General features: G+C 41.0%; 1 protein-coding gene across 3 annotated transcripts in view; it reads right to left on the bottom strand.

Moving 5' to 3' along the window:
- The window catches only part of KIAA0319L (KIAA0319 like), a 127,720-nt gene that overhangs the window by 14,304 nt on the left and 88,888 nt on the right, over window positions 1-24,528 (bottom strand). For all 3 annotated transcript variants that reach the window (XM_056557201.1, XM_056557200.1, XM_056557202.1), the window contains 11 exons: window positions 24,347-24,434; window positions 24,177-24,269; window positions 21,844-21,976; window positions 20,959-21,187; window positions 15,538-15,661; window positions 15,305-15,437; window positions 12,435-12,583; window positions 11,453-11,604; window positions 10,390-10,528; window positions 7,674-7,833; window positions 4,529-4,671 (listed from right to left, as the gene is read on the bottom strand). In XM_056557201.1, the coding sequence (XP_056413176.1) occupies window positions 4,529-4,671; window positions 7,674-7,833; window positions 10,390-10,528; window positions 11,453-11,604; window positions 12,435-12,583; window positions 15,305-15,437; window positions 15,538-15,661; window positions 20,959-21,187; window positions 21,844-21,976; window positions 24,177-24,269; window positions 24,347-24,434 (1,543 nt within the window). The remainder of the gene's footprint in view (window positions 1-4,528; window positions 4,672-7,673; window positions 7,834-10,389; window positions 10,529-11,452; window positions 11,605-12,434; window positions 12,584-15,304; window positions 15,438-15,537; window positions 15,662-20,958; window positions 21,188-21,843; window positions 21,977-24,176; window positions 24,270-24,346; window positions 24,435-24,528) is intronic.

Here is a 24,528-nt window from a genome sequence, read left to right as displayed (position 1 = left end):
TCCTATTGGGCTTCCATGGGAATTCCGACAGGACTGGTAAAAACCTCCATCACCTACTTAGGAATTAGAATCGGCAAGGTTCCCTCTTCTCTCTACACCTTAAATTATCCACCGTTATTCAAACAGATTCGTGATGAACTTGAGCGTTGGCATCATCTCCCCATCACATTTTTTGGAAAGTGTCATCTAATAAAAATGGTCAGCTTCCCGAGACTGCTCTTCCAGCTCCAGACCCTCCCGATTCTGTTAAAACACGCGGACATCGTCTCCCTTAACACGGCATTCTCACGATTCATATGGGGGGGGAAACGCCCGCGAATTTCGTTGCAAAAGTTGATGCTTCACAAGGCAGATGGCGGGGTTGGCTTTCCTAACCTACGGGGGTATAATTTAGCCTGTCTCTTTAGACATGTACTGGATTGGCTGTATGAGTCCAACTTCCACTCAAATCATACCATTGAAGCCGATTACGCCTATCCTTGGAATCTAATGTCCTGCCTTCACGCTCGAATCGCGGGTCTCCCCTCCTATATAAAACGATCACTCATGATCAGAGACACTATCATGACATGGCGTGCGGTACGCAAAACATACGGTCTCCCATTCTTGTTATCCGGGCACCTTAACCTCTGGGGCCACCCGGAGTTTACCCCGGGTAGGGAGAACAAATTATTTGACGAATGGCGTTCCAGAGGGGTGGAGGTGGCCAAACAATTGATGCATGTCGAGGAAAAACGTTGGTTATCACCCAATGAAGTGCTACAGACCTTTGCTTTACCTGCCACACACTTCCTACCAGTATTACAAATTCTGTCATTTTGCACATCCAGATTGCGTGATCCCTCTCCCGAGGTGTCCTCCTCCCCTTTTGAGAGCTTGGTGGGTACTCAGCCTAGAAAAGCTTCCATATCTTCCCTGTACAGGGCGCTTAGTGACCGCTTACTAAAGGTGTCCAAACATGACATTTTCACTAAATGGGGGTCAATCTTGAATACACCCGACATTAGAGACCATATCTTAGAGGGCTGGTCGAAGGTCAGGGCCACTGTGATCAATGAGCGCTGGCGAGAATCTTATTTTAAAATGATGCACCATGGTTTTTTAGGGTTCAACATTCCTGTCACGCCTGCTTTCCCAAGTAGGATCACCTCATGCCCAAAATGTGGTACTCCCTTAACTGAATTTTTTCATGGCATGTGGTCCTGTACGGACACACAGCATTTTTGGAGTGAGGTGATTGGCTATGTGGCCAAGCACTGGAAGGTCAGACTTCGGTTGTCACCTCTAACGCTTCTGTTTCAGTCTGTCGACCCTGCCACGGCGGACTCGGTAGGCCTTAGCACTATCCCGAAATTTGTCCATGTTATTCTGCTAGTTGCAAAACGAGTCATTCTACAGGAATGGATCAAACCGGCAATGCCGTCCATATCCGCAGTGATTGAGGAATTAAAGGACTTCCTGGAGGTGGACGGACTGGACACAGAAAGACATCGTGAGCGACATGCAAAGAAATTTTTCGCTAAATGGCGCACTTTTATGATTGCTCATCTCTCCAGGGAACAAACTGAGGCCATTCTCACTCCATTCAGGCATACAGAGTGGTACTCTCTAGCATCACTGAGCAACACCTTAGGTCCATTAAGATTATCCGATCTTTGAGAGGCCTGTCTCTTTTTTTATTTATTTATTTTATTTTTTTTTTTATATATATATTTTTTTTTCTCTTCTTTCTTCTTCACCCCCACCCCCTGTGTTTTATTCGATTTAATTATATATATATATATATTTATTTTTACTATTTTGTATTTTGATTTGTTTGAATGAAAGTGTGTGTGTGATTGGTCAAGCTTACCCTAAGTGTATCGTTGTTTTTTTCCCAGGATATATATATGCCAAATGGTGCAGTTGTTCTCTTTCTGCATTTGCTAACCACTCGAGTTTCTTATTTGTAATAGTATATGCTGATGGATGTTCTTTGCATTCTTTATTATTACATTGTATGTTTTAAATACTGAAAATCTTCAATAAACAAAGTTTAAAAAAAAAAAAAAAAAAAAAAAAACATTGTCTACTATACTTTCCTTCACAGAGACATCCTGTAAGAAAATGTCTACTATGAGTATACTATTGACCATTATTCCAAAGAATCAATCCGGCATTCACAAGTCTGTGCAAAGAGTGTGAGGTAAGGTTTATTGATGAAATGCTGCAATGCGTTATAAAGCCACACCGGCTTTGCCTCACGAAGAAGCCAAGCACGGCTTTGCAACGTGTTGCAAATTGTTTAAGAAACTTTTCATCACATGGTATATTCTGTACCAAGACATGCGAAGAAGGTTTGTGTCTAAATCCTGTGCAGTGGGGGTGGTCACTAGTAACTGTTTTGATTCTGGAGTAGGGCTGCGGGGCGTTACAATATGCTTGCATATTGTGGTTTGGCTTGCATAACCTGGTCCAGTAAGTGTTTATGGTAACTTTACAGGGACAGAGGTTGGTTTTTAATCCACTACACTATAGTGGTTCTGCCAATATTATCTACAATTATGTATAGTTTTTTTTTTTTTTTTAACAAGGAAGCCTACGGACAATATATGCCACAGGATGACATATTTTCTAAAATTCTTTATATACAATGTAAGTAAACCAACACCGATACCACATGGCAGACATCACCAGCACTGAAGAAAACTTGCACTAACAAGGTGTCTCACCACAGACCTCTTGTATGAAAAAAAGGGGAATCTCGCACAGATGCAACAGGAATAAGACGGGTGTTCGAGAAATATGGTAATCTGTAAACTGACAGGCCAGTTGCCATATCTTATCAATCAAGCCGACACCTGTGTAAGATCTAGCCAGCAGCTCTAAACTCAAGAGAGTCCAGCAAAGAGATAGTCCAGCGCAGTGCAGTAAAACAGAAACACTTTATTGGGTCATTTCTTGTATATTGTAAGATGCACTTAAAGGGGTACTCAACTGTCCGGCCGTCACGCTCCCTCCCTTAGACTTGCATTGAGCCATGACGTCACGAGGGGCATGGCCGACCCCTGCAGTGCGAAAACAGCGTTCGGAACATTTAGTTTCGAAAGCTGGCCAGTGGTGTACCCCTTGTGAGTAGCCATACATTAGTCCAAAAATCTGCTAGTTCTTGGCACTCTGGTAGGCTTCTTCATGTTTTTTCAGTCTATGAACCACACTGCCAGCAAAGCAGAGGAAGTGAGGGGAACAGGGAGTGACGTTTAGAGGGACCCTGTACCATTGTGAAAGGAGCTTAAAGCATGCATCTGAATCCAAGTAGAAATAGATGCCAGATGAGTCAGTATAAATATTCGGTCTCTCTGCTCCCCCATGAAGCACATTTGAAGTACTCTCTTCCAGTCAGAAGTATATGAAGGGGGATTCTGTCCCAAAGGGGAGGTTAAGAAATTATAAATGAAGGATAGGGCATGGCAGAAGAGGCCTGATGAGTCACAAATACTTTTAAAAGGGGGTCCCTTAAACAGTTATAACTCCTAAGATTATAAGGAAATGTCTTTAAGGAAAGAGGCATGTGTAAGCTACTGTGCTTGCCAAAATAGAAGTGAACAAGGGTGAGCTCCGTAAGGTGACGGGCAGAGAGCAAGTCATTTCCATGGAGTAAATATTGAACCCCATTTTCCTGCATCATGGCTTAGCTACAAACTCCCTCCCCCATTCCCAGTTGGAACAATGGATTTGCTGGGATTGATTACAGAGGGTAAAGATAGGGCGGATTATCCAACCTTTGCAAAGCCATGGCAACTACATTCATAGGGCTTATACAGTGACATAGGTCAGAGCCTTGAATACGAGGTAAACTTTGGGGAATACTATCATATACATTTGTCATAAGGCACATACATGTGAACAGAGCCTTTGGATCCATTTCTGGTGTATCAAAACCTGCATTTAAGCTGTTCAGTGAAAATTATCTTATTCCCTATCCATAGGATAGGGGATAAGTATCTGAGTATCTGATTGTGGGGAATCCGACTGTTGGGACCCAGCAATCTCCGGAACGGGACCTTGCTATAAGTTAAAGCATGTGCCTGTTGTTAGTACACACTCAATATAACTGTATGGGAGTGCCCGAGATGCTGGACTTGGGCATCTTAGGTGCTCCCATACAAATAAATAGATCTTGTGCCATCTACAGCATGCTTTCACTAAGAGTCAGGGTCCTTTTCCAGTGGTTGGATCCGCCGCAATCAGATACTTATTCCCTATCCTGTTGATAGTGGATAAGATCATTTTCCTAACACAATCCCTTTAAATGGAAGCTTTATTTTCCCTTTAATTTGTTTTAAAAATCTTTAAAAAAATACAAATATTAAATAATTTATGAGAAGCTAAAGTCACAGACCTATAAGAAAACCTTCCCATAGCTCTTCGTTGTTTTCATACATTTAGGCAGATATGTTGCGTATGCAAATTTCTAATGGCTTTTGAACAAAAAATACTCACAGCTTACACTTTTAATGTTTAAAAGCATATTTAAGAGCCCACTTACTGAATGTATCAATCTCAAGAGCTTTAAAGATTAGGAAATCATTTTGCTGTTTGCGTAGTTCATTGCGAAGTGTACAGGCAACCTGGTATCCTTTCATGACTAAGTGAGGAGGCTGGTTCTTGACATAGAAAACCACTTTAGTGCTAAAAATTAATAGAGTACAAAGAATAATGTCAAATAAGAAATAAACATGTCCCAATACAAGCAATAGTCAGTATGAGATTCACTTTAGTATATGGTAATGGTACATAAAATGTATAAAAAAATCCAGAACATTATGCATAGTTAACTCTCAGGAGCTAGTTGGCCAGTTAAAGGGGTTGTTCAAGAAAATAAAATGTAAACATCTGGGCTCGGGCTGAGAAAGACCTTTACATAACAATGAAGCCTAAGAAATGTTGATGCATGACCAATAAGCTAAAGAGGGCATCAAATATCAGCCAGATCCAAATTTTGCAAGCGAGTAGAACCAGCTCAACCCAAGGCCTCTGCGCGCGGACAGGACCAGGACCAGTCCAAACGTATGCAAGGAAAGAAGATTGTTCAGCGAACACACCTGTAAAACCGAGCTGCTTTAATGCATAGTTGCCATAGGATACATTGGACACTCAGGTAACGTGACGCGTTTCGGCCCGCGGGCCGAAACGCATCACGTTACCTGAGTGTCTGATGTATCCTATGGCAACTATGCATTAAAGCAGCTCGGTTTTACACGTGTGTGTGCTGGACAGATCCAAATTTTGTATCAAAATGCTATAGTTATTGACCATCAAATCATGTGGATCCTTTCTTCTAAGGCCAGCTTTAGATACCAGTTTAGAATCACCTGGTGTTGCAAGCAGAATTCGACAAACTGTAACACTATAAAAATGAGCAAGCGTAATTCTGCGTACTGAGAACTCAAGGTGTTGGTCTGTCCTCATTTATTAGTAAGTACCTTAAAACTAGGCATCTAGCCACATGTGCCGGTCACAAAAATACTATCTATCTATATATATATATTTAGCGCAACAGTCGCACATACATGCAACTTCCAGGAGACAATGGGAGGAATAAATAAAAGCTGTGCTGCGATTGGTTGTTATGGGCAGAACCAGTGAGTCTTTATTTATTACCTTTCCCCAATGTATTTTTATGGGCTAGAACTCTACCATTAAAGGGGTATTCCAGGGAAAACTTTTTTTGATATATCAACTGGGTCCAGAAAGTTAAACAGATTTGTAAATTACTTCTATTAAAAAATCTTAATCCTTCCTTTCTGTCTAACTGCTCTCTGATGACACCTGTCTCGGGAGCTGTCCAGAGTAGGAACGGATCCCCATAGCAAAGTTCTTATGCTCCGGACAGTTCCTGAGACAGACAGAAGTGTCAGCAGAAAGCACTGTTGTCAGACAGAAAAGAACAACTCAACTTCAGCAGTTGATAAGTATTGGGAGGATTAAGATTGTTTAATAGAAGTAATTTACAAATCTGTTTAACTTTCTGGATTCAGTTGATCTAAAAAAAAAGATTTTTTTTCCTGGAATACCCCTTTAAAGAAGGTCTGCTTGTGAGCTTAGACAAAATAGTCAGGGATCCCTGCATCCATTTCACTTCAATAATGGTCCATAGGAGTATGGAGAGTCTTATAAAAGATGCAGCCAAATACATCCAAGGCTTCACACAGAAGTGTTGAGCTTGACTTTTCTGAAAGTTGTGTTCTCTTTTTCTTACCCGTTTATTAAAAAGTTTGAGAATATAACTTTTTTTGCCCCCTGCTATGGGCTATAGTTTTGTCTTAGTTTGATAAATGATGGATCTAGGTCTTTCTTAATAATGGAGACTTTTTGAAGTGAGATTGATCTCCTCAAAGTGGTATGCCTGTGACTGGTCCACTCACCCCAAATAACACTGGAGGGTAGATCAATCAATAGATTTGTGCACCATGTACTTAAAACATGGAACAGACTAGGCTCATAGACGCCATGCACTAATGTGTCAGTTTGATTGTGTACATCCTTTGCTGTGTAAAAGAAAACTGTATGTCATAATAAATACTATTGCAGTGTATACCTAATACCTTTGTATTTGCAAAGACACAAAATAAAGGGGAAAGGAGGGTGGGGGAAGTATGTACATGGCGGCTCTCTTTCAGAAGCAGTGCCACTTTATTCTTTGGTTATGTCTTGTATTGCAGTTCAGCCCTATTGACGTAAAAGGGACTATGCTGCAATACCAGACAACCCATGGACAGGAAAGGTGATGATCCTGGAAGAAACCAAATCTCAAGCGACCCATTGCATCTTGAGTGGTTCAACATCCAGGCATTCCAGATTCTATACATTTTTGTGTGGAAGACATTAAAAGGAGTTTGCCCAGGAACTGTGTTTCTAAAATGATAAAGGCTGTTTTTTTTCTAACATGTTATATTAAAAATGTAGCCACTGCTTTGCTATTTTTGTTTACATAAAGCAACCAGATACACGACTGCAACAATTCAGAGCAGACTACAGTCCCTATAATTCTCTTTTCTGCACAGTACACATCCAAGTCACCAAAGTGTCCATCCAAGAGCAGTGCATTAAATCCTGTCCCCCTGAGTAAGGGTAGGTTCACACTATGATTTCAGTGTACGGCTGCCAGATCTGGTTGGGGGGGAGCGAAAAACGACGCTCCCGTATACGGTATGCCATGGTTTTAGGTCCGTTCACAAAACCAGATACAGGGCAAAAATGTGCCGACTGGAGTCACTCCGGTCGGCTTATTGAAATGCATTAGATACGGGCTGGGTCCGGCTGGGATGTGGGAGAGCCCGGTTTTCGCTCCCTCCAACTGGATCTGGCAGCCGTACACTGAAATCGGAGTGTGAACTCACCCTAAGTAGTAAGACTCAGAAAACTTACATTATGAACAGCGAGAGTGAGATGTGTTCACCTAAAACAAATTATATTTGATTAAGTGCATTTTTTTTTACTTTTAAGTCACATCCCTTTCTCCAAACAATTATGAATGTTTGTCAAAGGTTTTTGATTTAGTTTTTATCTTTGGTTTGTGGTGCAATTATACCAGGCCTGTTCCTCAGTCTCTGATATGTCTGTCCCACTGTGCTACCATATCATCCTGGGTACAAGTAAAAATAAAATCTGGAAAAAAAAGCAGAATATACCTTTTCTCTGTATACTGCTGGATCTTCTGCACAGTGATGTCATAATCTAAAACCCCCAGAAGGACCCCAATCTGACGCATAAACATCCCCTTCTGTCTTTCAGTAAACTCACTGACACTCACATCCACAATCATCTCCACAAGATTATTCTTCATAGGGTCTAAAAAACATAGCAAAAAAAATAAAAAAGCAAAACATAAATAGTAAAGAAAATTCTAAAATCTATTACTTTCCTGTAAATAGAGTTAGTGCAGTTAGGAACAAAACTGAATTTTTATTGAAGTTAAAAATTGAGACAGATTCTAAGTGGCAACATGCAAAATCAGTGCAAAAAAATCACTTGGACAGTAGATTCACTTTACAGCACACACGTGGTTTCAAGTAATGTTTCCGGATGAGCTGTCCATTGTGTATACATGAGCAGAGGGGACTATTTCTGATCACTATATAAGATGTATATGGCATGTTTGATCAGATTTATGTTGGGCATGCTGCATCTGTTATTTTAAGGTCTTTAAGCACCGTTTTAGCTTTTATAAGCTAATGAGTATTTTGCCCCAGTATTTGTTGTTTTTTCTGCCTCTATGAGGTCTCCCATACTATGCAGAAACACAGAACAGAGGATCTATTTCTAAGATTACACCCTGAAAACCAGCAGAAACAGTAGCAGAGAGGACATTATAGAGCAGTAAGGAGCAGCCCAAGGTGTGAATCAAGCCCTGTGATCAAATCTAATGCTCACCATAAGCTCTTATGCAGTCTCTTTTTGCTTCTGGCTCTCTCAAATCACTCGTATAGACATCATGTACTTTATTTCCCAGTGAGCTGCTTGTCTGACTTGTAAACACATGATGGAATTGAGCAGTTTTTTCCCAGCATCAACAAATGTTAAGAAGTGGGATATTATTTCTTAAAGTTAAAGGGCCAAATCGTGATGCTAGATATATCTTATGTGGTTTATGTGAGAACACAGTGGATAGTACTTATGACTCATGGATGCCCGAGGATCACTAATGTGGAGCCTAATCTAGTGCCATTAATTGCCATAAGGCAGCAATTTTAATGGGTTTGTCTCATATGACAACCCTTTTAAAGGGGTACTCCACTGGAAAACTTTTTTTTTTTCAATCAATTGGTGCCAAAAAGTTAAACAGATTTGTAAACTACATCTATTTAAAAATTTTAATCCTTCAAGTACTTATCAGCTGCTTTATATTACAGAGGAAGTTCTTTTCTTTTTGAATTTCCTTTCTGTCTGACCACAGTGCTCTCTGCTGACACCTCTGTCCATTTTAGGAACTGTCAAAAGCAGCATAGGTTTGCTATGGGGATTAGCTTTTTACTCTGGACAGTTCCTAAAATGGACAGAGGTGTCAGCAGAGAGCACTTTGGTCAGACAGAAAGGAAATTCAAAAAGAAAAGAACATTCTCTGTAGTATTCAGCAGCTGATAAGTACTGAAAGGATTAAGATTTTTAAATAGAAGTAATTTACAAATCTGTTTAACTTTCTGGCACCAGTTGATTTAAGTTTTTTTTTTTTCCAGCGAAGTACCTCTTTAAATAATCTGCTGCCAACATTTTAGTGTCAGATACCACAGAACACCTTTAAAGGTCTTATGGCCTCAATGGCTCAGAACCCTTAGGCTATGTTCAAATGCTGGAATGTCCGCATTGAGAATCTCCGTGCGGACATTCTGGACACTGTGCTGCGTCGGCATAATTTGCTGGCGATAGCACCGGACGGCTATGCATTCCGTGCAGTCTCCGCAGAAAGAATGAACATGTTCATTCTTTGTGCGGACATGGAAAATGGAATTCCCCCGTGTGCACAGCGCAGCAAAATCCTGGGGCTGTACTCCAGTAGAATCCCCGTGCCGGATTCCAATTCAGAATCTGGCACGGAAATTCTGACATGTGAACATGGCCTTATGTTATTATTGTTATGGCTTATAACAGTGGCAATAAGATCTCCCATCATAGGGTTCTGGGTAACTCATTTTTACTGCACCTCGCTAGGGACAGAGTACTGTAGGTCTAGGATAGACAAATATTTATTGATAGTGTATTTTTGCATAGACAAATGTCCAATCAGGATTCAGAGAAGGCTTGGTTCATTTTATGCCACTGCCATTCTGTTATGCCATTCTGTTTTAACAGCAGACATGATGAATATGATATGATCTATTTTTTAACATGTCCCAGAAGATCAAAGCAATTAGTCAGGTTTCTTAAGATATCCTTCTATGAATGCCAAAACATTGAGGCTTGATGAAAAGAACAAAGTTCAAAAATGGCTTTGGAGAATCTTACACATACTGATTTCTCAATAGTGATGTGTACATTTCTTGATATTGATATGAGTTTGGCATTCATTTCTACAGCGATCTATTTACATGCAACAAGTGACCAAGGTGATGACCCAAATTATTAGTATGTCTAAATAATTGTAAACCACAACGGCAATAGGCTGTTAACGGCTACATTGACTACAGGCTATAAACATGAAGTAATTATCGGTTAATAAAACGGAAATTAGTCGAATTAGGGGAAAAAAACTAACTGAACGTAAATCCACCATTATTTTTGTTCATCCTATTCTATCCTACTATTAGCATTGCCACATTAGTCTACTGCTATGACACCGACTCAAATTGCCATCCCACATTGTTGTGGAATGTTGAATGTATAATGTACGATTTATCTGTAGTCGCTTACCTGGCTTCACCTCTACTGTAGCCTTGTCACTATGACTCTCCCCTTTGGCGTCAGTCACTTTCAGTTGATAGGTATAGGTTCCCTCAACAAGGTTACTGAGAAACAGGACTGCATGATGATCAGAGTTGTTCAACACATCCTGCAAGAAAAAAACGTCTGTGAACCTGAATAATTGCCACATCATCCACAAATGCATGTCACCTTTTCCACCCCGTCACCTCGCAATGTAATGCCTCACTTGAGATGTTAGAAAGAACAGTTAAACAGTGGTGACCAAATACTTCTAGGTGTAATTCACAAGCTGTCAAATACACTGTAGGTTTTAGCCTTAGCAAACCCCCCCCCCCCCCAAAAAATGGCAATGTAAATATTTTTCTTTCATATAACCTCTGAAAATGCGCTAGATGAGATGGACCTGCACAGTACATGCACTGTAAAATATTGAAATATTTCTGTTAGTATTTGAACATCAGGAAAAGCTAAAAGTCTTTTTCCTTGGCTATATACTCCTATGTATAAGTTATATTTTTCTGGATCTCTTTAGTGAATCCCAAGAAGCAGATGTCCACTCTTACAAGCCCTCCAGCCACAAGAACTGCAGGCATAAGTGCTGAACATCGATTTGTTTGCCGATTATTAGAGATGAGCGAACTTACAGTAAATTTGATTCGTCACGAACTTCTCGGCTCGACAGTTGATGACTTATCCTGCATATATTAGTTCAGCTTTCAGGTGCTCCGGTGGGCTGGAAAAGGTGGATACAGTCCTAGGAAAGATTCTCCTAGGACTGTATCCACCTTTTCCAGCCCACGGGAGAACCTGAAAGCTGAACTAATATATGCAGGATAAGTCATCAACTGCCGAGCCGAGAAGTTTGTGACAAATCAAATTTACTCTAAGTTCGCTGATCTCTACCGATTATCAATATAGTAACCCATTTATAGTTGCTGAATTACAGCCCCTCTGTGTTTTTGTTCAATCTTCTTTAACACTGACACATTCTAATATATTTTTTACATTGAGTGTTATTTCTATAGTAAAACTTCTTATGAATGCGACTTACCCCAGCTGCTGGGCTGCTTTCATCTCTCTGCCATTGGAAGCTGACAATACCCTTGTCATCTGTGGATTTCGAGCCATCTAGTTCTGCTGTGTTGGTTGGCAATGTGATAACAACATTGCCAGCAATCTTTGCCATTGGAGGTTTATTCATCTCTGCAAGGGATAACAACAAAATATAATAACTAGATATCTTATGTATCTTAGATAATGTCTAGAAAAGCAAATGTACCCTGCTTAGGCTGCATTCACATCTTGTTTTTACATTACGGGTGCCGGATCCAGCTGGGGGAGGGGCAAACCGGGCTCTCCCGTACCCCAGCCGGACCAGCGCTTAACTCCATTTACTTTAATTAGCCGACCGGAGTCAAACGGTGACTCCGGTCGGCACATTTCTGACCCGGATGTGGCTTCCTAACCGGACCTAAAACCGTAAGTATACTACGGTTTTAGGTCCGGTCACAAAACCGCATACGGGTAAAAAATGAGCCGCCCGAAGTCACCGTTTGACTCCGGTCAGCTCATTAAAGTAAATGGAGTTCAGCGCTGGTCCGGCTGGGGTTCGGGAGAGCCCGGTTTGCCCCTCCCGCAGTCGGATCCGGCACCCGTAACGTAAAAACGAGATGTGAATGCAGCCTTATACTGGTCCACGGTCATTGGGGAAGATTGATCAAAACTAGTTCAGAAGAAAAGTGGTGTTTGTCCACAGCAACCCATCAGATTGCTTCTTTTTATTTTTCAGAGTTTTTTTTAATGAAAGCTGAAATCTGATTGGTTGCTCTAAACAACTGCACCATTTTCTATGAATTGGTTGGGATAAATCTCCCACATTGTATATCTATAGTTGTCCTAAAAAGGGTATTAAAATATGCCTTTCTTTGAGATACAGTAAAGTCCATGGGACATGTCCGTCGTTGTCGTTCAGCTCCACACATGTGAATAAAGTAAGGATTAGGAAATCACTTCCATCAAGGATAAACACTTACCTTCCGTCACAATCACACTGACTGTGGCCTTGTCTTGTAAGCCCCGCTCATCTGTAACAGTCAATGTAAACAAGTACTTTCCACCCTGCAGACCAGTAACTGTGGCAGTGCTGGTGTTTGCATTTTCAATTTTCACTCCTTCTGGTCCTCTGAATTGAAAATATTTTTTTTTGTTAGAAATAAAACAAAAGCAGCCAACAATTCAGGAATTTAAAAGACTGTCAATTAATAAACATTAAATTAAAAAAGGGTTTGTTCAGTATAAACACATTTCCATATACCCTATGGTAAAGGGGAATAATTCTGAAATAATATAGTAAGGTCCTCTGTCCCAGAACTTCATCTCTTGACCAGACTGAAGAGCAGTTATAAAGAGTGCCTCTTACTTTGGAGGGCCTGACCTGTTCTGCTTTATACTGACAACCCACTGATGTTAATGTGCACTGTGTAATGCTTCTTTTATCCAAAGGTGGCACTGCAGGATAATGAAACATTAATCACCAAGTTACACTATGGATTAGGGCTGATAGAGACTATGGGGGAGATTTATCAAATCCTGTGCAGAGGAAAAGTTGACCAGTTGCCCATAGCAACCAATCAGCTCGCTTCTTTCATTTTTGAAAAGGCCTCTGAAAAATGAAAGGAGCGATCTGATTGGTTGTATGGGCAACTGGTCAACTTTCCTCTGCACAGGTTTTGATAAATCTCCCCCTATGTGATCAGCTAAACCATTTTAACAAGTAAATATTTTTCCAAAGTACAGATTTATACAATACTAGCTGAGTACCTGGCGTTGCCCATTTTTTCCTTCCTAATCCTTGTTCGGGAGTACAATCAACAAAGGAGGAAGTTTTTGAATTCATATCCCGTCCTAATATATTGTTGTCATATCCCAACCCCATATCCCATCCTCATATCTCGACCTCATATCCCGTCATCATATCTCGTCCACACATCCCGTCTACGCACCCCGTCCTCGCACCCCGTCCTCGCACCCCGTCCTCGCACCCCGTCCTCACATCCCTTCCTCACATCCCATTCTCAGGTGGGACTGATCTGTGATGAAGATATTGTAAGCTGAAAATAGAAGGGGACGTGGTTTTGTGGGACTGGGCGTTATTTGCAAGCCAGACCAATGGACAAAAAGGTAGATAATAAAAGGTTTGGGGCTCAAAATGTGGGCGTGTCTTTGTGAGATGGGGTGTTGCTTGCAAGCCGGATTGACACATTCACTAGGAGATACAGAGCGGAGCTTGTGGAGTAAGGTACTGGAAGTCCAATATACTTGCATGGGACTTGAAACAAAAACCCATCTTTTATATAAGGGTGTAGGTAAGGGTTAATTTATCTATGATTTATTTTTATTTGACATATAAGTAATATGTGTACCAGGTATTATTGAAATATCTCCAGACTTACGAAAGTTATGTAAGAACATACATTTCCCATTGATTTGCATGGGACTTTAAACAAAAACCCTCACAAAAGGGGGTAGTTAAGGGTTAAATTAACTATCCTATATTTAAAGTGGACATATAACTAACATGTGATTAAGTATTATTGAAATATCTCCAGCCATTTTGAAGTTAGGCAGTAACATATATTTCCCATAGACTTGTATGGGACTTTAAACATAAACCCCACCCCTGGCAAATAGGGGTGAGTAAGGGTTAAATCACCTATCCTATGTTTGTTATTGACATATAAGTAACATGTGTGCCAAGTTTCATGTTAATATCTTTAGTCGTTTGGACGTGATCCTGGAATATACATACACACACACACACATTGAGTTATATATATATATATATATATATATATATATATACTCCAGTGTTTCCCAACTGATAACTCCCGCTGATGACAGCTACAACAACCATGCCTCAATGACATAATGGGTGCCATGGCATTATTAAAACTTGGCATCAGGTTCTAACAGATAATATTAAGCAAGTAAATGTATCACTGGGGCATGCCTCTCAGATGAGTGTTAGATAAGCCTTTGCCCCTATAGTCATAATTGTAGAACTGAACTTTTCTGGTGTGTAAGAATACCCTTTCATTGTATATTCTAAAAGCACCTCGTCATTTGTAAAAACTTTCTACAGTCCCTTAGGACTGAGGCCCGATGTGATTGCGAGTTATAACCCTGTAAGGTGTGTGGCAGCAAGCTCCACTGCCTCGCTGGCCACCAAATCGGACTTATTCCCTATATTAGAGTCTAGGGAAAATGAATCGGATTTGAGTGACCGTTGCAGATTAAGGCTCAGACTGATGTGTACTTTGCCCACATGTAAGCTGCAATCACAGCAGGTCTCAGGACTGAGACCCCATGCATTCTAAACTCAAAAGTTTTTTTTTTTTTTTTACAAATGACCTGAGTGGGCCTTTATTTTTTAATGTGACTCAACACACACAAAGTGTTCTATCCAATTGTAACTTACGCTAAAAATGCTTGAGAGGAGAGTTTAGCCATGTGGTAGTGGGGGCTGGGTGCCGACAATGGTGGTGGCCAAGGGGCCAAAAGTTGCTACCACAGAGAGAAGGGAAGAAGGGTCCAATGCTGCACGATAACTGGTGTGTCACATGTAATCAGGTTTTTATTTGTTTGTGTTTTATTTTTTTTTATAAATGTGGCAACAGTAAAAGTCAAGGGGTTGGTATCTAATTATAGTTTTGATGATAGAAAATCCCTTTAAATAGTGATATGTTTATCATTTCTGACTGTGCTTGTCTTATCTGTCTATAACTGTGTGTACACATTCTCTGAACATATTTCGGCCTTCATGATATACAATGCAAAGTAAAACTGAGTCATTTTTAGAAAAACTCTAAAAGTATTGTCCCCTGCAGTGAATGTAGATACATACTGAGTTTTCTCCCAAAGATAGGATACGATTTTCTGATCATCTGTACTTCGGCTGCCATCCAAAGTTGTACTGTCTACAGGAAGAGTGAGCTCTTTGTCCGGGCCAGCGTCAGCTTGAGGTGGCTTGTTGTTTTCTGAAACATTGCAAAATAGGGAGGTTTACAACTATAATGGCAAATGATATGAAAACTAAGGTAAGTCACTACTAATCTGAAGGAATTCTATTGGTCTTACCAGGCTGAACAATTACAGTCACCTCACTTGTAGACTGCTGCCCTGCAGAGTCGGTCACAGTGAGCTGAAATGTGTAGTCACCTTCTTGCAGTGCTGACAGCTGAAGAGTGGATGTTCTGACACCCTGCATGGTGGGAAAAAAACATGTGTCTTTAAATGTTTTTCTATTTTTCAGGGACAAAAATTTTGTCCAAATACACACATTTATGGATTATTAACAGGATATGCCATGACCTATATGTGGTGGTCCCAAGGTGGGATTTCAGTAAAACAGGGTGACAGTCCAGCTGCATATATCTGGTGGATTTGCTGCAAATGTCTGTAGTCCAAATGCCATTTATAATCACAATGGAATATCCTTCCTTATTGGCTCATTCACACTATGGAATCTCAGCCCTGACATATTGCGGGAGGAAAGTTCATCTAAAGCGGGTGCATAAGACCACTCGTAAATGCACCGTCTCAATTGACTGCAATGTATTTCAGAGCAGATTCCACCATAGAGTGAACATGTACATTCTTTTTGTAGGGTCTGGAATTTCTTTGGCGGGACATCCTCCACGGAAATTCTGTAATGTGAATGGTGCAGCAGAATCCCATCGATAACAAAGGGACGCTGCTGCACTGTAATATCTGAGCAGAATTCCATAAAATCAGAATATATGTAGTGTGAATGGGCCCTTATACTGTATGTAAAGCAGGTCTCACAAAGAAAACTGCCAAACCCTGTCAAGGAGAAGAAATCAATTATTATTTTAGATTTAGTAAAATCTTTGTGTCTTAAAGAGAACCTGTTCATAAACATAACATAGTAACATAGTTTGAAAGAATGACAAAAGGCATCCATCGTTCAATCTAGTTTAGCCTATTACCCAGAAGCGTTGATCCAGAGGAAGGCAAAAAATAAGGTAATAGCCAATTATCCTCATTTTAGAGAGAAAAATACCTGACTCCAAATCTGGCAATCGGAACAAATCCCTGGACACAGACAATTTTTATTTTGAATTTTTATTTTAAATAAAATAAGTACGGTATGTTTAAAATTGCCCAATCTTGACACTTAAAACGTTCCTATTTTTCCATATACGGAGCTGTATGAGGGCAAATTTTTTGATGTTTAGTTTTGATCAGTACCACTTGCACATATATGTGACATTCTATTTAAAATTTGTATTGATCACAGCATCTGAAGGGATAATGGCAGCCAACAGCGTGAATGCTGATGTCAGTCAAAACTGGCTCTGGTCCTGGCTCCTGATGGCTGGGAACTGCGGTTTGGGGTGTTCCAAGTATGAAGTGGTTAGTATACCTACCAAAAGTGCTCTAGGGAAGGTAAATTAGTAAACTGTTAACATGATCAAGGACACTAAGGCTTATTGATGAGTGTGGGGAGCAAATGCTAGCCCATCTGGACCAATTCCAGAAAGAGCTACTACAGAACAATAAGCTGAAAAAGCTAATGCGACTATGATAGCACACACAGGGCACTGCAGCATACTGTGTGGGTGGCTGCAGACCAGGCAAAGTGCCCATGCTGAACCCTTTTCACCCTAAAGGTGTCTACAGTGGGCATGGGAGCCTCAGAATTGGACCAGAGAAAGAAGGAGGTAGGTTGCCTCATCTGATATAACAAATTTTGTGTACCTCATCTAAAGGGTGCATGTCTCTAAGGCTGTATTCACATCTCGTTTTTACATTACGTGTGCCGGATCCGGCTGGGGGAGGGGCAAACCGGGCTCTCCCGTACCCCAGTCGGACCAGCGCGCAACTCCATTTACTTTAATGAGCCGACCGGAGTCAAACTGTGACTCCGGGCGGCTAATTTTTTACCCGTATGCGGTTTTGTGACCGGACCTAAAACCGTAGTATACTTACGGTTTTAGGTCCGGTTAGGAAACCACATCCGGGTCAGAAATGAGCCGCCCGGAGTCACCGCTTGACTCCGGTCAGCTCATTAAAGTAAATGGAGTTCAGCGCTGGTCCGGCTGGGGTACGGGAGAGCCTGGTTTGTCCCTCCCCCAGCCGGATCCGGCACCCGTAATGTAAAAACAAGATGTGAATGCAGCCTAAGCAGGGTACATTTGCTTTTCTAGACATTATCTAAGATACATAAGATATCTAGTTATTATATTTTGTTGTTATCCCTTGCAGAGATGAATAAACCTCCAATGGCAAAGATTGCTGGCAATGTTGTTATCACATTGCCAACCAACACAGCAGAACTAGATGGCTCGAAATCCACAGATGACAAGGGTATTGTCAGCTTCCAATGGCAGAGAGATGAAAGCAGCCCAGCAGCTGGGGTAAGTCGCATTCATAAGAAGTTGGGGGAGGGGCAAACCGGGCTCTCCCATACCCCAGCAGGACTAGCGCTGCAATCCATTTACTTTAACCCATTAAGGACTAAGCCCATTTGGGCCTTAAGGACGCAGACAATTTTATTTTTACGTTTTAATTTTTTCCTCCTCGCCTTCAAAAAATCATAACTCTTATATTTTCATCCACAGACTAGTATGATGGCTTGTTTTTTTCGCGGCCAGTTGTCCGTTGCAATGCCACTCACTTTACCATAAAATGTATGGCGCAACCAAAAAAATACTATTTGTGTGGGGAAATTAAAAAGAAAACCGCAATTTTGCTAATTTTGGAAGGTTTCATTTTCATGCCGTACAATTTATGGTAAAATTGACATATGTTCTTTATTCTGAGGGTCAATACGATTAAAATGATACCCATGATAACATACTTTTCTATTACTGTTGCGCTGAAAAAAAAAAAATCGCTAACTTTTTAACCAAATGAGTACGTTTAAAATCCACCTATTTTGAAGACACCTATAACTTTTTCATTTTTCCGTATAAGCGGCGGTATGAGGGCTAATTTTTTGCACCGTGATCTGTACTTTTTATTGATACCATATTTGCTTATATAAAACTTTTAATCCATTTTTTATAAAGCAGCTATTTTTTTTTTACATTCACGCCGTTCACCGTACAGTATCATTAACATTTTATTTTAATAGTTCAGATATTGACGCACGCGGCGATACCAAATATGTATATAAAATATTTTTACGATTTTTATGACAATTTACGTTTTTATTGGGGGAGGGGGTTTTTCACATTTTTTTTACTTTATTTTTTTACTTTTATTTTTACACTTTAATAGTCCCCATAGGGACTATTTATAGCAATCATTCGATTGCTAATACTGTTCAGTGCTATGCATAGGACACAGCACTGATCAGTGTTATCGGTCATCTTCTGCTCTGGTCTGTGGGAAGGCAGATCAGAGCAGAAGACGCCGGGAAGGCAGCGGAGCCAGGTGAGGGGACCTCCGGCTGCCGTGCTGGATGATCGGATCGCCGCGGCAGCGCTGTGGGCGATCCGATCATCCATTTTAGTGACCGCGATGCTGCAGATGGCCGTGATCTGTATTGATCACGGCATCTGAGGGGTTAATGGCGAACATCCACGGGATCGCGGATGTCCGCCATTACCGGCAGGGACAATCTGCGAGATTGCGGATGTCCGCCAATACCGGCAGGTCCCTGGTTGCGCTCAGCAGCCAGGACCTGCCGCGCATGATCCAGGCATCGCTCCGATGCTCGTGGTTATGCTTAGGACATAAATGTACGTCCTGGTGCGTTAAGTACCAGCTCACTAGGACGTACATTTACGTCCTGCGTCGTTAAGGGGTTAATGAGCCGACCGGAGTCAAACGGTCGACGTGAACAGCTGTCTCGCCCCCTCCCATAGGCTTACATTGAAGAGGGGGAACGTGACGTCACACGGGGGCGGAGCCGTGACGTCACTATGCGAGCACGCTCCGGGGGCTGATTCTAACGGGGTGCGGCGTGGAAGATCACGGGGGTCCCCAACGGCGGGACTCCCGCGATCAGGCATCTTATCCCCTATCCTTTGGAGTACCCCTTTAAGGACCAGGCCAATTTTATTTTTGCATTTTCATTTTTATCTCCTTCCCCTTCTAAAAATCCTAACTCTTTTATATTTTCAACCACACACTAGAATGAGGGCTTGTTTTCTGCATGACCAGTTGTCCTTTGTAATGACATCACTCATTTTACCATAAAATGAAGGCGCAACAAAAAAAATACTTTTTGTGTGGGGAAACTGAAAAGAAAACCACAAGTTTGCAAATTTTAAGGTTTCGTTTTCACGCCGTACAATTTACTGTAGAAATGACATGTGTTATTTATTCTGTGGGACAAAACAATTAAAATGATACCCATGATTACATACTTTTCTATTACTGTAACGCTTAAAATTTTTTTTGCAAACCTTTTAACCAAATTCCTACGTTTAAAATCCCTACATTTTTACTACCTATAACTTTTAAATTTTTCTGTATAAGCGGCAGTCTGAGGGCTCATTTTTTGCGCCATGATCTGTACTTTTTATTGATACCAAATATGTGTATATAAATCTTTGAAATATTTTTTTATGAATTTTTTTTTTGGGATAAAATGTGACATAAAAGCAGCTATTTTGGACTTTTTTTTTTTTTTACGTTCACGCTGTTCACCATACAGGATCATTAACATTATATTTTAATAGTTTGGACATTTACACACATGACGATACCAAATATGTTTATTATAATTTTATTTATTTTTTACACTTTTTTGGGGTAAAATGGGAAAAAGGGACAATTCACATTTTCAGTGGGGGAGGGGTTTTTCAATTTTTTTTTAAAATATATTTTTAACTTTTTTTATTTACATTTTTTTATAAATTTTTTACACTTTTTATGTCCCCATATGGGACTATTTATAGCAATCACTTGATTTCTAATACTGTTCAGTGCTATGCATGGGGCATAGCACTGATCAGTATTATCGGCGATCTTCTGCTCTGGTCTGCTGGAAGGCAGATCAAAGCAGAAGATGCCGGGAAGGTGGCGGAGGCAGGGGAGGGGGACCTCCGTCCACCATGTTGGCTGATCTGATCCCCGCGGCCGTGCTGTGGGCGATTACATAAGTTGAAACTGTAGCCACACTGCCGATCTGCATTCTTCACGGCATCTGAGGGGTTAATAGCGGACATCAACGCGATCGCGGATGTCAGCCATTTCCGGCGGGACCTGCCTGAATGACCTGAGCATCGCTCTGATGCTTGCGGTCATGTACAAGATGTAAATGTACGTCCTGGTGCACGAAGTACCGCCGCACCAGGACGTACATTTATGTCCTTAAGGGGTTACAAGGACTGATAAAAACCTAGGCTTCACCACAAAATATTCAGTTGCCAAAGCGACCTGGCGCCTGGGATTTGACGAGCCCTGTTATAAGCAATGCTAATAGCTAACTAGCTTTTTTTAATACGCCAATCATATGATTTATAAGTAAACCTACTTGTTATGCGATAGGTTAAATGAGGATTATTATCAGCTTTAACTCACCTGCATCTCCATAACTTTTCCTTTACTGTTAGGGCTCAAAGACCACTCATAGCTGACAATACCATGATCATCTGTGCTCAGGTTCCCATACAAGATAATCGCTTTTTTGGGCAGTGTAATGACTTGATTGGCTCCTGCATTGGCCACTGGAGGATAATCAACAGCTTTGTTTACCGTCAGGCTAGCTGTTGTAGAGTTTTTTGCACCATCAGAGTCCTCGACAGTCAACCTAGTTTGGAAAAAAAAGAAAAATAAATAGATGAGAAGCAAGTATGAGAGTCTTTGTGAGATTATCTGTGTATTGAAGACAGATGATACCCAGCACTCACCAGTAATGCACAGTGAAGATTTTTTATGCCATAGTGTAGAACAAGGACACGTTTCAGCATGGGAGCCTTCATCAGCTGTCTGCCTATAGGCAGAAAGCTGAGGAAGGCTCCCACTCCGAAACGTGTCCTTGTACTACACAATGGCATAAAAAATCTTCACTGTGCATTACTGGTGAGTGCTGGGTATCATCTGTCTTCTACCTGTGGCTTTACCCTACCTCGCGCACCACCGTAGATTCCACGGAAGTGCGGACATATCCCTATTTCTATGTATTGAAACCTTAAACAAGTCGGTACAGATCCTATAATACATGTTTATGCATCAAGACAAGTATACATGATGATGAAAATATTTAACAGGTACCATTACTTGATGTCATCTAAAAACAAACCAACAAAAAAAAGGCATTCAAAATACAAGAAACTGAAACATTAATCCATCTTCTAACTACCCTCAAACAGGACCTGCACATCCACCCAAAAGTAGTCATACATGGTGTAAGCTTATTACAAAACGAAGTCTTATCTTAAATTTAACTCCAATTAAAAGTCTTACCTGAAAGTATAATTTCCAGGTAAGAGATTTGTCAGTTTTAGGACGGCAGTGTCTGCTGTGATTTTCTCCTCTCTTAGCGGGCCCTTCAGCTCTTCCCAGTGATAACTAACAATTTTCTCATCATCGGTGCTCCCTGAGAACAACACACAACTTATAATTACACATATGGAAGATGTTTCAGCATGTAAACCCTAGAGACCATATTGAATGCTGTAAATCCACAATAGAAATGCAGTCAATTCCACCATTAGGCAAGGGTGCCACCATAAATCATTCACAGTGTAGAGATATGAACAAGGGTATGGGATTTGCACTGTATTCCCCCTCCCCTAATCCCTTGCTGCAATAGCTTAGACCACCATACCCATGTTGCTAACCTTTGCATCTAGTCCAAATTCAGAGGGGTGCAAAAAATTTCCCAAAGACCATACAGCAATAAAAAGGAAAGAAATTAAAGGGGAGGGTAAGTAGGCAATCAAGAATTTCAGGCATTTTCTTTCCCCCATCATTCTGCACTCAATACCCCATAATGATAATGTGGTAACAGAATGTTACAAATATTTGCTAATTTGTTGAATAAGAAAAACATTCTTCTCTACAGATACTGTAGGATCCTTACTCTCTGCCAGTCCGGATAGGGACAGTCAGTAGACAGACATTTTTAGGGACATTCCGAGTAGTCCCCAAGCCACACCTGTAGGTGAACCTTCAGCCCAGTCTGAGGTCCAGAGCATAAATTAAAAAAATAGAGCTGATTTCTTAAAAATGAAAATAAATAAATAGGCGTGGTACACATAGGGGTACACCAATGGAAAACTTTTTTTTTATTTTTTTAACTCAACTGGTGCCAGAAAGTTAAACAGACTTGTAAATTAATCCTTCCAGTACTTATCAGATGCTATATAATCCACATAACAGACCTTCTTAATAAACATACAGATTAAATTTGATCTTACATTATACAGATCCATAACCAGTCCTGCATACAGACCGCAAGCCATAACCCTCCTATATACAGATTCCACATCAGATTTCCTCCCCCTAGTGCAGTGGTTCTCAACCTGGGGTACAATTACCCCCAGGGGTACTTAGCAGGTATTTAAAAAATCAGTAATGGCAGCCACAGCCCCTGGTTACTGGTCTGGATCACTTTGAAAGAAATGGTAGGCTGACGTCATTGCACCGAGGAACGGGAGGACAGCAAAGGGGAAGCGCGGGCACTGGGCTGCTGTGTGCAGTAACTACCATCAGCTTTGTTGCTCCACTGACCCTGAAGATTGGGGATCTACTGCTATGAGCCATAGCAATAGGTCCCCAGACCAGAGGAGCAGTGGAGCAACAAAGCGGGAAAGCATGGTGGCCTACAACTATATATGGGGGAAGTTAGGGGGCCTACAGCTATATTTGGGGGCACAGAGGAGGCCTAACAACTTTATGGGGACGTAAAGCGGGTACTATTACTGTGTGTGACAATAAAAATGGGGAGTTTATAAATAGGTGGGTATTGTATTGCAGAAAGGGGCCTAAAATGTTTGTTTGGCTGGTTCTGTGGAGAAGTCTTGTATGGGAGAAATCTTAATGGCGGTCTAGGCCAGATAGTGAAGAAAAGAAAAGTAAACAACTGCGGTTAGAGAAGATGTCACCTGTAAATCGGGGGACTGTGGAGATAGGGAGAGGAACAGGGGGCCCGTTATAGAGGAAAGTAAAGCATATGAACTATACTATAATCATTACAAAATGTCTCTAATATGGGGGTACACTTTTTTGGGAATGGCCTGTCAAGGGGTACTGAGGAAAAAAATGTTGAGAACCACTGCCCTAGTGTACCCCTTGTAAATAAAGACCTCCCCATATATATAGACAAACCAAATAAAATTAAAGATACCAGAGCAGGACCCCTCCCTTTTTACAGACCCCAGACATCCATTACAATATGCCCAACCTGTGAACAAGTGCCTGCATTAGTGAAACACAAAGGCAGCAGGAAGAACAGGCAAAGCACAGGAAGAGTAGGCTTCCTGGGTCGGGTGGGCTATGGGAGCTGACATGCATACTTTACACATATGACCCCCTTTTGACAGACCCCAAGATGGATACAGCTACATCCTAGATATCTTAATGAAACATATAAACCCCCATGGGGGGAGGATAACCAATGTTTTATATTTCCAGACAACATTTTGTCTGTAGGACTTCACTGCTAGGTAGAGCTATCAGCAGAAAGCTGTTTAGTGCAAAGTCTCTCCCACGTATGTGTCCTATAGTAGCTGGATGACCACTGACATTGGTGCATGTGTCCTGTTTATAAAACTCCAGATCAGTAGAATACTTACGGCTTCCATCAATCACAGTAGAGGTGGTGGGCAATGAGATTTCCTGATACCGAGGAGATACAATTGCTACTGGAGGTTGGTTCACTCGTGGTTCTGAGAAAATGACATTTATAGTTAGGGAAAAAGAATACTGACAAATCTTAAATAAATATAAAAAGAGGATGTCTGACCTGGTTTCACTGTGACATTCACAAACCCTTCTCCATGTGCGTTATCACCATCCACAATAACTTTAAACTCGTACAGACCCGCTGTGAGCTAGTTGAAGAGAACAATAGTTATTATTAATATATTATTGTTATTTGAAATGTATATGTTTTTCTTTACTCCATATCCTCTCCCCAGGCCCCCT

The sequence above is a fragment of the Hyla sarda genome, chromosome 2 (assembly GCF_029499605.1).
Source record: "Hyla sarda isolate aHylSar1 chromosome 2, aHylSar1.hap1, whole genome shotgun sequence".
Classification (NCBI taxonomy): Eukaryota; Metazoa; Chordata; class Amphibia; order Anura; family Hylidae; genus Hyla; species Hyla sarda.
This window is presented reverse-complemented; position numbering and strand designations above follow the sequence as displayed.